At 34.5% G+C, this 16,670-nt stretch overlaps 1 protein-coding gene across 1 annotated transcript in view; it reads left to right on the top strand.

Moving 5' to 3' along the window:
- Window positions 1-14,321, top strand: part of HDAC9 (histone deacetylase 9) — a 682,621-nt gene extending 668,300 nt beyond the window's left edge. The window contains exon 27 of the mRNA XM_064487516.1: window positions 8,029-14,321. Coding sequence (XP_064343586.1) covers window positions 8,029-8,068 — 40 coding nt within the window. The 3' untranslated portion in view covers window positions 8,069-14,321. The remainder of the gene's footprint in view (window positions 1-8,028) is intronic.
- The last annotated feature ends 2,349 nt before the right edge of the window (window positions 14,322-16,670 follow it).

Genomic DNA, 16,670 nt, shown 5'->3' with positions numbered 1-16,670 from the left:
ACAGAGCTGGGGTGCATAATAGACATTTGGTAATTATTTCTTGGCAAGACCCTGCAATCATGAAAGTCCATATTGAAAGCCAAGGCCCCCCAAAAGTGCCTGAGGGCCGGGATTCAGCCATATAACCTGTTCCTGGCCTGAACCTCAACTTCAGCTACCTCTTCTTGCACACCCCTGGGTCTACTCATATCACAACCTCTACAGTACTGTCACGGTCACACCTGTGGTGAGATGCTTTAGCCATGGGAATGCACCTCTAGAGCCAAGGCCAAATCCTCTGGGTTCCACATCTGGCCCTGACTTCTATCACTGGCCTACAATGCTGGCCTCAGTGTCATTTAGCTGCTCCAGCTATGTGGTTGCATTCTGCCAGTCTGAGTCCGAACTTTAGCCGCCAATGCCATAAGGCCATGTACAGACCCTGCAATCACAGGAGTGCGTGCCAAGAGCCAGTGCCCCTACAGCTGATACTGCACCTGTGGTTGGCCCCAGCCCTTGCCACTATATGTGTTTGTGAACCTCTGGCTCCAGCCACTACAGTGGCCTGCCCTGTTCCCTAGCTGTTGTACCTGAAGAAGATTTGACCCCCAAAACCCTTAAAGTCACTCTAGACACCCCATCCCCCCAGAGTACTCACCAAGGACCACAGTTATCAATGCTGTGGACCTGAGAGGCCTGAGCCAACAAGACATCATGCCCCTCTGCCCCAGACCCAGAGCCACAGGGAGCACAGAGTCAGGGAAACCTGATACCACCAAAGGAACACAGTAAATTCCCAGTGATTGACCCCAGAGAAATGGAGATATATGAACTGCCTGAAAAAGAATTAGAAATAATTGTTCTAAAAATGCTGAGAGTTACAGGGGAACAGATAAACAATTTAACAAAAATCAGGAAAACAATATCAAAATAAAATGATGAGTTCAAGAAAGAGATAGAAAACATAAACAAGTACCGAAAGAAAGTTAGGAGCTGTAGAATACAGTAACTAAGAATTCAATAGAGTTAAACATCAAACTGGAGCAAGCAGAAGAATGAATCAATGAACTTGAAAACACATCATTTAAATTATCTAGTCAGTGGAGCAAAAAGAAAAAAGGATAAAGAGGGGATGTAGAAAGCCTGTGGGACTTATGGGACACCAATAAGACAACAAACAACCTATGAATTATTAGAGTCCCAGGAGGAGAAGAGAGGAAAAAGGGAAAGAAGGCTTAAAGTAATAATGGCTGAGAACGTCCCAAACCTGAGGAAGGATTTGGACATCCAAGTTTATGAAGCTAATAGGTCAGCCCAAAATTTCATGCCAAAATGATCTCCAGGACTCATGATAAAACTGTCAGAAGTCAAACAGACAATTTTAAAAGCAACGAAAGTTTTCTCTCATACAAGTGAACCCTCATAAGCTTATCAGTGGATTTCTCGGCAGATACCTTGCAAGCCAAGAGACAGTGGGATGATGATATATTCAAAATGCTGAAAGGAAAAAAAAAAAAAAACCTGCCAACCAGAATATGTTAAACATTTAACTCTTGGTTAAAGGTTAAAGGACAATAGTATTAAAAAATATCTATAGCTACAATAATTTGTTCATGGATACACAATATAAAAAGATGTAAATTGTAATATCAAGAACATAAAATACAGAGAAGAGGAGTAAAAGGGTAGAGTTTTATATGCAATCAAAGTTCAGTTGTTATCAGGTTAAAATTAGACTGTGTATACCTATATAACAATGTTATAGGTGTTCAAGTAAGCCTCAGAGTAACCACAAAGCAAAACTTAATAGTACATTCACACAAGATAAAGAAAGGGGAATTAAAGTATACCAACTATGGAAAATCATCAATTCAAAAGGAAAACATTGAGAGGAACAAAAGAAATACAAAACAGCCAGAAAACAATGAATAAGATGGCAATAAATATTAAGTCATTAAGTATTAATAATTATTCTAAAGGTAAATGGATTCGATTCACCAATCAAAAGGCAGAGTGCCTGAATGGATTAAAAACAAAAACCCTAAGCCCAATTACATGCTGCTTACAAAAGATTCAGTTTAGTTTTAAGGGCACACATAGGCTCAACATGAAGAGATAAAAAAGGTATTCTGTGCAAATGGAAACCAAAATAGAGCATTGGTAGCTATACTTATATCAGAAAAAAATAGACTAAGTCTAGAAGCGTAACAGGAGACAAAGAAGGTCATTATTATAGTCATCAATTCATCAAGAGGATACAATAATTTTAAATATATATGTACCTAACATCAGAGCACCTAAATACATTAAGCAAATACTAATAGATTTGAAGGGAATAGTATAGACAATAATATAATAATAATAGATACTACACTTTCTACAATGGGTAGGTGATCCAGACAGAAAATCAATAAAGGGAACACTGGACCGGATCTGTAGTTTATGCCAAACGGACCTAACAGACATATAGAACATTCCATCCAACAGCAAGAAAATACATATTCTTCTCAAGTACACACGGAACATTCTCCAGGATAGGTCATATGATAGGTCACAAAACAAGTCTTACTATGATTTCAATCGTCTTAAATTTGCTAAGTACTTTTTATGACCACATGGTATGAAACTAGAAATCAATAACAGGAGGAAAACTGGAAAATTCACAAATATGTGGAAGTTAAACAACACACTCCTGTACAACTAGTGGATCAAAGAAAATCAAATTATTTTGAAACAAACAAAAATGGAAACATAACTTATGGGACACAGCAAAAGCAGAGCTAAGAGCAAACTTACAGTAATAAATGCTTACATTAAAAAAAAAAAAAAACTCAAACAACCTAACTTTACAACTTAACGAACTAGAAAAAGAACAACAAACTAACCCCAAAGTTAACAAAAGAAAAACTACTTTAAAATCAGCAAAAATAAATAAAAAAGAGAATAGAAAAACAAAAGATCAACAAAACTAAGGCATGGTTTTTTGAAAAGATTTTTTAAGTTGACAAACCTTTAAACAGACTTACCAAGAAAAAAAGGACTCAAAAAAATTATAGATGAAAGAGGAGACATTACAAGTGATTACACACAAATACAGAGCATCATAAGAGACTACTATAAACAATTATATGTCAACAAAGTGGACAACCTACAAGAAATAGATGATAAGTTCCTAGAAGCATACAACCTACCAAGACTGATTCATGAAAAAAATAGAAAATCTGAACAGACCAATAACAAGTAAGAGATTAGATCAGTAATCCAAAACCTCTGAAAAAAGAAAAGCCCAGTCCCAGATGGTTTCACTGGTGCATTCTAACAAACATTTATAGAACATTAACACCAGTTCTCAAACTCATCCAAAAAATTGAAAGCCTGCTCTTCCCTCCTACCCAGAACCTGAGAAGGGAGCAGGGCCAGCCCAGAAAATGGTGTCTGTCAGGCATTACCTGTCAAAGCTGCCTCCCAGACTTAGCTTGGGACCCAGAATTCTAGTAATCTGCCTGTGGCCTTGGGGTAGGTGACAATCTCCCCTTTTGATCATTTGCATCTGAATCTGATTTAGGAAATCTATGGCTCCTAAACTCATTTTATGAAGCCATTACTCTGATGCCAAAGCTAGATAAGGATACTACCAGAAAAGAAAACTATAGGTCAGTAACCCTGCTGAACACAGATACAACAATCCTCAGCAAAATTCTTGCAAACTAATTTCAACAGCACATTAAAAAGATCATACACCATGATCATGTGGGGTTTATCCCTGGGACGCAGAGATGGTTCAATGTATGCAAGTAACTGCAAGAATGTGATATACCACATTCATGGAGTGAAAGGTAAAAATCGTATTATCCTCTGAAAAGATACATAAGAAGCAGTCGACAAAATTCAGCATTCTTTCATAATTAAAACTCTTAACCAGATTATGTATAGAAGGAAAATACTTCAATAAAATAGAGGCCATATATGACAAAACAAAACCCATAGCTAACATTACACTTAATAGTAAAAAGTTGAAAGTCTGCCCTCTAAGAAAAGAAATAAGACAAAGGTTTATCTGTTTGCTGATGAAATGATCTTGGATATTAAAAAATCCTAAAGACTCCACTAAAAAAAAAAAAAAAGTTAATACTGAGGGGGACGGTATAGCTCAGTGGTAAAGTGCATGCCTAGCATGTACAAGTTCATGAGTTCAATCCCTGGTACCTCCACTAAAAATAAATAAATAAACTTAATTACTCCCCTCAAAACAAACAAATATAAAGTTAATACTAATAAATTAATTCAATAAAGTTTCAGGATACAAAATAAGATCTATACACCAAAAACATTAAAATCTGATGAAGGGAATTGAAGACACAAATAAATGTAAAGATATTCCATGTTCATGCATCAGAAGAGTTAATATTGCTAAAACATCCAAACTATTTGAAGTCGTTAATAGATTCAGTGCAATTCTTGTCAAAATTCCAATGTTATTTTTTCAGAGAAATAGGAAAAAAATCCTAAAATTCAATCAGACTACAAAAGACCCTGAATAGCCATAGCAATCTTGAGAAAGAACAAAGCTGGAGCTTCCCACGTCCTGAGTTCAAACTATATTACAAAAGTATAGCAATCAAAAGAATATGGCACTGGCAGAAAATCAGACACCTAGACCAATGGAACAGAATTGAGAACCCAGAAATATACCTTTATATGTATTGTCAACTATTTTTTGACAAGGGAGTCAATAATACTCAATGGGAAAACAATAATCTCTGATAAATTGTGTTGGGAACACTAGACTTTTCATTCACATGCAGAAGAAGGAAATTGGACCTATCTTATATTCACAAAAATTAACTGGAAATGGATTAAGAACTTAAATGTAAGACCTGAAACTATAAAACTCTTAGAAGAAAACATCGGGAAAAAAATCTCGACTTTGGTCTCTAAAATGAGTTTTTTGGATACAAAAACAAAAGAAAAAGCAACAAAAGCAAAAATAAACAGGTAAAATGACACCAAACTAAAAACTTCTGCAAAGCCAAAGAATGAACGAAATGAAAAGGAAGCCTATGAAATAGGAGAGACTATTTGAAAGCATATTTATGATAAGGGGTTAATCTCTAAAATGTATAGGGAGCTCATACAATTCAGTAGCAATACATAAGTAAATAAATTAAATAACTGGGTTAAAAAACAGGAAAAGGACCAGAATAGATATTTCTAAAGAAGATATACAAACTGCCAGCAGGTGCATAGGAAGATGCTTAACGTCGCTAATCATCAGGGAAATGCAGAGCAAAACCACATTGAGGTATCACTTTATATCTGTTAGCATAAAAAAGACAAAAGATAACAAATTAGTGAGGATGTGGAGAAAGAGAACTCTTGTGCACTGTTGATGGGAATGTAAATTGGTGCAGCTGCTATGGAAAATACTATGGAGGTTCCTTAAGAAATTAAAAGTAGAATACCATGTGGTCCAGTAATCCCACTTCTGGTATATATCCAAAGGAAACAAAATCACTATCTTGAAGAGATCATCTCCACTCTCATGGTCACTGCAGCATTATTTACAATAGCCAAGACAAGGAAACAACCTAAGTGTCCAGTGATGGATGAATAGATAAAGAAAATGTGGTATACACATACAATAGAATATTATTTAGTCACAAAAAAGAAGGTTCAACATGGGTGCACCTTTAAGGCATTATGCTGTAAGACTGACAGAGAAAGACAAATATTGTATGATCTCACTTATACATGAAATCTAAAAACACTGAACTCTGTATCTATATGAGATGATGGATGTAAGCCTACTGTGGTAACCATTTCACAATATATGTAAATCAGGCTATCATGCTGTACATTTTAAACTTATACAGTGAGGTATATCAATTACTTATCAATAAAACTGGAAAAAAATAATGTTGAACTCATAGAAACAGTAGGTACCAGGGGCTCGGAGGCAGAGGAGAAGGAACAACGTTGGTCAAAGGATACAAGCTTCCAGTTAAAAGATGAATAAGTTCTGTTAATATGCAGCATGGTGACTGTAGTTAACAATTTTTATTGTATACTAGAAATTTGCTATGAGAGTAAGGTTTAAATGTTACCATAACAAAATGGTAATTATGGGAGGTGAAGAATTTACTGTGATAATCATTTCACAATATATATAATGTATCAAATCATCACACTGTATGTCAAACTTACACAATATTCTGTCAATTATATCTTGATAACGCTGGGAAAAAATAGGAAAATTCAGTCTCTTTGGAGTTATCTAGTTTGAGGATTCTATACCCGTGTAATCCATGTATTCTAAAATGTAAATAAGTTTGCATATTTATTTATAAATTAGTTTAGTTTACTTAAATATTTTCCTTAATTTAAAATCTTTTGGAAATGCTGATAATTTTAGTTTGGAAAGATTTTAATAGAATACGACTCATTTAAATAGCTTTTATCTTATAATAGCAACTCTAACCACTTTCTCACCACCTCCTTATCCAGTATACTCTTGGACAGGCATAAGTTCCTAAGGATTTTTTATTTTTGTAGTATTTCCATATGGGTTCATTTGGAACTCTCACTTTTTATTAACATTAAATAATGAATATCTACTATTTCCCATTCCTTAGAGATGCATAAAAATCTTTTTTATTACTATTCTATGGTTAAAAATCTTTCCTCCAGTGTTTTAAATTTATTATAAAATGCTAAATTAAAATGGCAACTACTTTATTTATAGATATATAGAAATATCGGGGTTTTTTCCTTATAGAACTATGAAATAACATGGCTAAATTGTTCATTTGTCTTCATAAACAACAATGTTCTAAACATAGAAATTTGTTCTAATATAAAAGTAATTCATTATAGAATACTGGCAAGTAAATAAACAATATGAAAAAGAAAATTAAAACCACCTACCTATTATTCCACACCCAGAGAGAACGATCATCCAAATATTGTGATTCCTTATGGTAGCACAGGCACAACTCTGTATCTGTGTAGCATTCGACACAATTTGTGCGTATGTTAGATGACGAATCCAAAGTATTAAATAACTAATGTCTCACAATGTGTGTTGTTTAGAAGTCAATTTTACCTTCTTTCTTTTCTTTTTTTTTTAACCTTCACTAGTTCTGTAAGGAACATCCTTTTTCTCACGGTTTTTAACCTGAAACCCCAGCTTCACAAAAGTATAGTTGCGACATTAGCAGTTGGCGACATTAGCAAATTGCAGAGCTCGGACTCGTACTCCAGTCTCCCCGCATTTCAAATCCCAGTCTTCTTCCCTCGACAATCCAGCTACTTCATGTGTTTGGATTCCTACTACAATTTGTCCTTTTGACTAAATTAAAAATCATTCTAAAAGTTTGCCTTAAAACACCTCAGAGTGTTACTAAATTAAGGCTAAATCTCCAGTATAATTTTTCAAGCAATTAGTTTTGGTTTTGCCCAAGCAGAACACCCCACAGATGATGCCGAATAAAAACTATTTACATACTACCATATAGTGCATTTCTTGTAAAAATCTTGGGTCTGCAGCAGCGATTTGCTAATCAAATTCAGAATTTGATTTGAAATGCCTCCGGCAGGCAGCCAATCCAGTTATGAAAGAACAGAAGCAAAAACCAGAGCCCTGGTACGTCTCCTCCAGAAGCTAGCTGGGTCCTTTGCTCTCGTTAGAAAACTGGTTCCATAGGAAATCACTGCAATTGCTTCTAAAATAAAATATCATAGTTAATTTTTTCAATAAATTATTGGACTGTAGTAGACACAAAACATGTACATTTTGGAATCTAGAGCTATAAAATATTCTGACATGTTTTAATATAAACAGGAACATTTCCAATGATTGCTTGGATCGAAAATGTTTTTCCACTTGACATTTGTTTATAGTTCCTAGGAAAGAAACTCTATTTATGGATAACTGAATAACACAAATAAACATCAGAGAGGGCTGAAAAATCAGCTTTGATTATGCATGAAAATCTACAATGTCATTGTGTACTCTTATGCCGTATTCTGATTGCCTGTTTATTTTTACAGAACTGCTGGTGAGCCTATGGAAGAGGAGCCAGCCTTGTGAAGTGCCAAGTCCCCCCCCAGCCGCCCCACCCCCGATATTTCCTGTATGTGACATCATTGTGTATCCCCTACCCTACCCCCCCAGCACCCTCAGACATGTCTTGTCTGCTGCCTGGGTGGCACAGATTCGATGGAACATAAACACTGGGCACAAAATTCTGAACAGCAGCTTCACTTGTTCTTTGGATGGACTTGAAAGGGCATTAAAGATTCCTTAAAAGTAACCGCTGTGATTCTAAAGTTACAGTAAACCACGATTGGAAGAAACTGCTTCCAGCGTGCTTTTAATATGCTGGGTGACCCACTCTCTGTCCCAACGTATGAACTAGAAACACCCAATACAGCCATTAGATACTGTTAATTACAGATGCTATGACAGCCAGCAAAATTGGGGGCAAAACCTGAGAAATACTCATTCCTGACATTCTGATCAGTTTTTTTTAATTGGATAATTTTTAGTCAAACAGTCTTAAATTGTTTACAGGATTTGCTTTCAGCGATGAACAGATAGCAATTCCCGACAGATCACAGGGGTTTTTTGTTTTGTTTTGTTTCGTTTTTTGGCCTTTGTTTTAACACAGGGTTCAACTCCTGCTAGTAAAAATTCAAAATGGAGGAACCGGGCTGAGGCTTTGTAATAAACTATGCTGTATCTCAAAGTCCAATGCCAGAGGAGCCTCACACACTGTATACAATGGTGCAGTATTTTATGTCACTTTTTTTGAGGAAAGCTACCCTATTTCCCTAGCACCCCTCCGTGTTCTCACACCCAGGAGATGTGCACTGGATTCACCCCCTCTCACACAGCCCTCGCTCTGATGACAGTAGCTCTGAGCGTATGATCCACAGAGGATTTTCTGTGTCTGTCTTTGAAAAGTGCGTAACTTTTCAAAGGCGATCTTAATTTGCTCCACATCTATCAGGAACTTATTCTCTTACTTCTATTTTTCTGCCTTCCATCACTTCCTTTCTTCTTGCTTTTCATCCTTCCTTCCTATTTGAAAAAAAAAAAAAAGGATTATCCATAATCTCCCCAATTACTCAGGAGCTTTGAGTATTTCTTTACTTTCCAGGTTAACACAGTTGCTTAGTCTGATGTGTTCTTTGGTTGTGAAACCACTGAGGTGAATATGACTTACGCAGTGTCGCTGAATTTTTAGATCTTTGAAATGTGTTAATGAAGGCATTGCCTATTTGAAGTCACCCTGAATTGAGTTAACCTTGAAGTTGTGCCTTCATGTGAAAAAAGCAACAAGAACTTAACCTCTACACATGTTGCCTTAGGGTCAAAGGCTAAAAATAAAGGACATTTCTGAGATTAAAAGCAACTTACTAAATATAAGTAGGTTATCCCCCCACCTCCCAAAATTCTATTTCAGTGCATAACTCAAACACCTAAAGACACTGGTGTATAATACCTCGCAGTATTTAATATCTGACAATGCTTTCAAAGAGTCGATGTTTCTTTTCATATATTTTCCTAACTCAAAGGATATATTAAAGCCATAAGTGAAGATTGTCATGCTTTTATTCAGAAATCTGAAAGAAACCTTAATTAAAACAAGGTTTTAGGGAAGGCCATGATATGAAAGATACGGAACAATATGGTTTTAGTTAAAGAGGACTCTAACCTGTAAATCAAAGATGAAAGATTTCACTCAAGTAGAATTATATAACTCCCTTTTGTTATACAGTCAGACCATATTTTTCATGCATTTGGTTTTTTTAGGATTACCATTTTAATTTTAAAGACTTTTATTACATACACAAAAATGGCTCAATACTTGGTTTAACATCTTAGAAATTTGAGACACCCTTTGAAATGGCAAATCTAAAATGGAATGTAACTCAGTATTAGTTAAAAATTACTTTCATTGCGTAAGAGTAAGGTCAATCTAGATTCACAATAGTAATGATTTTTTTTCATGATACTTTTAGAGAAATTCATGCCAATCATATTTGCTAACTCTTGCTGTTTTTACTGTAATTGCTTGAGAAGACTTACTTAAAACCAAAGGCTTAAAAAAAAAGACACCCCCCCTCTTAAAAAGGAAAGTTATACCATATTGTAATTGGAAACAGAATTGTGACTTTTAAAAATCAACTTCATAATTACAAATCTCTATTATTACTTTTAGTCCTCCCAGATATTTTTTAGATTTTGAATAAGAAAATGAAACAATATAATGCAAAGGTACTAATTTACTGGTTTCCTACAGTAATTTTGCTGCATTCTTATGCACAGCTATCAGTCTGATAAAGCCAAGTCACTAGGACATCTCCATGGTTATTTAGATTTAAAACATGACACATTAATGAGTTAATCACACATTCTTCCATGTGATACAGTACCCAGTTGGTCACAGAGTTTTCAGGATACACAGAGAAGGAGATAAACTATGGAAAAGGATTAATCACAGCTGAATGTAGTTTTAAGAACAGAATGCCAGTGCTTTTTGATTATACTGTTACAAGATGTATGGTAGCCCTCAGGAACAGAATGGAGGCTTTTGGAGAATATCAGCACTTCTTTTGCGATAGAGCAGTGCTTTTTGAAAGGGTAGTTTCACTTGGTATAGTTTTCTTCACTTATACATTTAATTTTTATTGCTCACAATAGTTTGCGGTAAGAGTATTAGAAACACTCCTCTGTAAGCATTATCAACAATTTATCTCTTCCTGATACATGCTTTGAAGGATAATCACACTGGCTTTCTCACAATCTCTTAATAACTCATTAATGATGAATAAAAAATAAAGGTTTTTAAGAAATCTATCAGTAAACAATGCTAGGAGTTCAATTTAATAAGATTTGATAATAGGTGTAAAAAGAAAATTAATTTTCTCATTTATATAGTATAATCTAGCATTTTATATTAAATTGAAAAGCAGACAGTTTTATTAAATAAGTAAAATGGACCTCAAATGTTAATAGAAGCTATTTAGTCACTGCTTAGTAAATGAGAATATTTTGAGATGAAATATTTTTAAACATTTTAACAAACTTACATCAGTAGTGGAGACAGAGTCAGCTTTTGAAGAAAACAGAGATACTTATGAAAAACTACTATAAATCACATTTTCATTACAAATCCTACGAACTGAAATCATGCCTTCAGTTTTGATGGTGACCTTCTGCAAACTCTCACCCACCTCTCACTGACAACATGGTGGATTTGAAAGCAGGACATCTCCTCACAGGAAGATCTCAGAAACTACAGGGTTCAACAATTCAGGACTGTTTTATTTCCAAAGGTCATTCCTAAAGATTTTTTAATTTACTGGGTTTCTTTACAGGCTCCATATGGAAGTAAAATAGAATGACCATGTGGAAGTTCTCCTGGGAGAAAATTTCTCTTCAGTCAGCACTTTTATACTTATTTCTTAAACTTAGCATTGTTTAGGACAATGTATTTAAATATTTTTTACTATTTATCTTTTGAAAGTTTACTCAATATTTCTCAATGAAAGTATTAAATGCCTAATAGACAAAACAAACAAACCAAAGGTTTCTGTCTTAAAAGTGATTCATTCTGAGCTTGAAATAATCACTCTGTCAAGAGTTTGCATCGTCATTTCTAGCAGCATCTAAACATTCTTTTCCTGCTTGAGAAATGAAATCACTTGACTTACTGAGAAAATTTAAAAAAAAAAAAAAAAGGCCACTACACACCTGTTCAACCATTCCTTAAAGAGGGCATTTTCACCTTCAAAAGAAATGAAAATCAGATAATCTATGCTAAGAAATGAAGGCATTTTAGTATTGTCTTCAAAACTGATCTCAGCATGGTCATGATCATCAACAAATATGTCTTATGTTCCCCAAGGACACCAGTATATTTTGGTCTCCAGCAGCAGTTTGTATTTACTGCCTTTTGAATGAAGTATTATACGAGTATTACATCATCTTCATCAACAGCTTCACTAAAATATGGAAGTGCCTATGTGTGGCTTCTTTTCCTAGTCATATTTACATTGAAAATCATAGCCCTTGCCTCCTAACAGCTTGCTTTACCCCATCAAATGCTTCTTTTTTTTTTTTTTTTTTTTAGTTTTTGGGGGCAGGTAATTAGGTTTATTCATTTCAACCAATGTACTGGGGATTGAACTCAAGACCTTGTGCATGCTAAGTGCACACTCTACCAGTGAGCTATACCCTCCCCCCACCAAATGCTTCATGAAGCACAGAATGATTGTCATGGGGTCAGAGGATAATTTTTTTAGATGAACATGGTATACTCACACAGGACTATGGAGCTGGACTTCCCCAAATCAACTACAGCTCATTTTTTCTATGACATACCTGGCTGCTTTTATGTAACAACTGAGTCAGTTATTAATATACTAAAAATAAGTGAACTTTAGACTGTTGATCTGGGGCTGCTCTGATTTGACCTCAGTGACCAAGTAATAGCATTGTAACAGTTTCTCAAGCCATCTTAATTCTCATATTGGAACATTTAGCAAACACGTGGTGAATTCACCATGTAGTGCCAATCCTTCTAACCAACAACCTCTTCTCCACCCTTCTCTCCTTCCCTTGTCGAATTGCCAAAACCAAATTGCCACATCTAAACCATGACAATAATTTCTTAAATCTCTATGTTTCCTAACTAGAAACAAGGTTGGCAACTTATTTTCTGAGACACCATTGGGTTCACTTTCTTTCTTGCCATTTTATATAAAAACTCTAGTAGGCACTACTCTGTATCTTCCTTGTTATCACTTCCTTTTCAAGACCACTTGACTTTTTTTTTACTATTCTTATCTTAAAATATAAATCAATTTTGTGTGTTTGGGTCTACTACTTTGGACCTGGCATTTGTTTTATTAGTACAGAATATTTCCTTTCGTCTCAAATACAGTTTTCCTCTGTTCTTGCTACTACCTAATTGTGCTGTGCTAGTTATCACGCAAGAAGATTGTACACATTCTTTTCTTGCCCTTAGGATATGTTTTGTGAGTCAAACCCACAAGCATAAACTCCAACCTGAAGAACAAAACTGCAAAAGAGAAATTTTAAATCAATATAATTTGGAAGTAAGATATTTCCAGATTTGTCAAAGAAAATTGGAGTCCTTTTATTTTTCTGTTTGGGCTTTAGGCACATTAGAGGCGAAGGTTGCAACATCAAAATAAGGAGGGTCAAATGTTTTTGAGGACATTGTGGTCATGTCCTCTAGGCTTCATTGTGGTGCCCTTTCTTGCAGTTGGCATTTTATGACATTTGACAGATCTTGCAACAATTCCTGACTATTTCTTTTATTAACTTAAAATTGAGTAGAAGTGGAATAATTTAAGGAAACAAGAATTCTAAAATCTGAGGAGGAATGGCACTTCCTTGGGTATGCAGAGATTGTTTTTAGATTTAAGAGAAATCTCTGTATGCTCTTCCTGAATTGTAAGAGTCTCACACTCTTTCTGGATAAGCAATGGTCAGTGTCTGTCGCCACAGTGTCCGGGTTATATGAAATCATCCTTTCAGTGGTGGCCGGCATAACAAGCATGCTGTTAAAAGTGAGTGATCGTTTTGTCGATTATAGCCTCAGCAGTTTGTGTCATTTGAAAGCAAATATCCTGATATTTTTAAATAAGGTGGGCAGAGCAGGCAGGAAACCAGTATTTATCACTCTAGTGATTAAACACTCTAGACTGGGTTTGTTGATGTGTATGTCAATAATCTGGAGTTTCTAGCTTAGTGTAAAATCAAAATGTCTTTTCTATTATGGTCTGATATCTGTTTCTGTAATAAGATCAGTTTGTTGTCCTCTGTGCACCAGTGGTTTTGCCCTTAATTTTTTTGGCTAGCATTCACCAAAATCTGTCATCCAGAGCTGCTGAGAAAAATACATGTTGCCAAACTTTTTTTCTTAAAATTGTGCTGCCAGTGATGTTTCCCCAGATGTGAAAAATATTATCTAACAAAGGATCAATTCCTAATAACAATACCATTGTTGAACATGTTGATGGACTGTTTGCCTTCTTTCTGAGTCCTTTTTTATTGTATTTGAAAATACTGAATGGAAAATTCAATGGTGTGCTCCGAATTATTGTTGATGTTGTTAATGTCATGATTCTCCTTCAAAAAGTATGAAAGATCTCCTCTTGTCGTGTGTTTTCTACTGAATTAGATTTTCCTCTAGTCCTAGTATGAATAAAAGCTATTTGAAATAAAAGTGTTCTTATTTTTCTACCTCCTTTGTGCCTACCAAAAGACTTTGAATACTAGATATTTAGTCAATATTTGTTGAGTAAATATTACTAATTATAAGTTGCTGTGCTATATATGGTTCCACTTTCAAAAAATGGTAAGGTTACTTGCAGGTAAATCCCCTTTTTAGTGATGTGAGAATTCACAAAAGAAGAAAAAGTAAAAAGAGTTGTTCACTGAATGTGTTTCTGGTGAAGATAAATAATAATAGCTAACACTGATTAAGCACCAACCATGTGCCTGTTACTCTACTGAGCACTGTAGCTAAATTATCTTATTCATCACATGACCCCTACATCATGTATTACACTTGCATTTACAGATGAGAGCAGGGAGCATGGTAAAGGCCAACTCACTCACTTACCCATTGTTACAGATAGTAAGAGGTTAAGAATAAATCCTTATCTCTGTCTGTCTAGCTCTAAAGTCTGTCCTCTCTCCAAATGGCATGTCAAAGATGGCATACGAAAAGCATTTCTTAACTGTAAAACTATGACTAACCTTCAGAACAGACCATGTGCTCATTCCCTGGTAACCTTACAATTTTATTAAATTATCATTTAAATGGATCTGGTAATTGTGACTAGGCCTGTACAGTAAGTACAAGTTACAAAAGGCATTTTTTTCCCCCTGTTTCAACATCTTTCTTTAATCTAGCCAAGAACCCTAAGATGTCTTTAGAATACATATTCCAAAAACTCTTGAAATCTATCCCAAGACCGCTACTTGTTTTTGTTATCTTATAACCCCCTGCAATGTTTAACAGTCTAAAACATGACTGTTTCCAGTGGACAATGGTTTGGGTTCCTTCTGGGAAAAGACAGTAATATTTTGTCTAACAGAAAGTAAACCTGAGATGCAATGGGTGGGTAAAATCGGTTTCAATGGTAAACACCTTTGGTTTAATCAGATTTGTCAAATTGCAAATGTTACTTCATGATTCTCTGTTTCTTTTAAGTTTTTGTGGTGAAATGATAGCAATTGAAAAACTGGAGTATAAGTAAAAAGTAAGAATGAATATTGTAGTGTTATTTTTAAAGTGATTTGTAAATAAAAATAGAAGTCTGAAGAATTTCTTTCACCACCTAACACGTTTAAAGTCAAATACTTCTAAGTATTATAATTACTCCTCAGATTTGCAAGATTAATATCAATGTCAATTTCTGTGGTCCTCCCAGTTGACCATAAATGGATTATTTCCCACATATCCTAATAAGTACTTTGGGAAAGACTGATAGCTGTTCTTTAAAATATCATTTTGAAAAGGAAACAAGATTCAGGGAAAGAGATGAATGAATTCCCTTTTTAAATATTTAAAAAACTGGAGATAAAATAAATAAAAGATTGCACTTACCTTTAGGTCAAGTCAAATTTAAACATCTTAATGTATTTAGAAAAGCCACTACTAATTCTGTATTGAACGCTTATGCAGTTCATTTAAATTTTGATATAGTCCCACATATATATTTTGCTTTTTCCACAAAATAATTTTTCCCAAAAAAAGATTTAAAAACTTAAAATGTGATAAAGTAAATCAACTTAATGATGTAATAAAATGTTTATTAATAAGTTATATATTTATGAAGATTTCTTAATTGGATGTGAAGACTTTATATCCATGTTAAATGTGGTTGTTTCTTTTAAGAATGTATATTTTAGGGCATTACTTTTAATTTTTCTCCTTTGCTAAACATTTGTTTTAGTTGTTTTATTATAAAAATAAAAAATATTAATAGTTATTAAACACCCTGTGTTCTCATTTAAATCTCAAAACTCTTGTCAGGGGAGGAAATTGAAACTTAAATGCCAGAAAAAAAGCCCATTTACTTCACTTTGATCCAAACTATTTTATTCAATGTAGTCAACATTCACTGAATGCCCACTATGTGTCATGTGTATTCAGCATTATTCTTATAATAGTATGGAGAATAGCAAGCAAATTGGCAATGTAACTATACAAGAAATATAAAAATTCATCAAAGCTCCCCCTTATATAGTTCTAGAAAAAAATTTACCTCAGATGTGAGTTTAAAAAAAAAAAAGTGTGACCTGTCTTTTTTCTCCATAGAGTTATGACATAGAGACAGACATAGAATACATTCAAGAAATACTCATTGTCTAAATTTCATACAACTATATTCACAGGAAGATGCGGGCAAAGATCTATGAAGAGAGTAGATGTGGTTTAGGGTGTTTGTTAGTGTCCCTTTCAACGTGAATGTCTACCATCCTTAATGTCAACATTCAATTAAAAGTATTTAATGTTGATAACTAGAAAGATAGATTCAATGTGCAGACATCCTAAAAATTCCCTTGGAAACTGCTTTCTAAACTGCAGTCATTTGCATTTATCTCATTATTTCTTTTTTTTTTTTTAAATCAATTACAATTT

Source organism: Camelus dromedarius, chromosome 7 (assembly GCF_036321535.1).
Source record: "Camelus dromedarius isolate mCamDro1 chromosome 7, mCamDro1.pat, whole genome shotgun sequence".
NCBI classification, from domain to species: domain Eukaryota; kingdom Metazoa; phylum Chordata; class Mammalia; order Artiodactyla; family Camelidae; genus Camelus; species Camelus dromedarius.
This window is presented reverse-complemented; position numbering and strand designations above follow the sequence as displayed.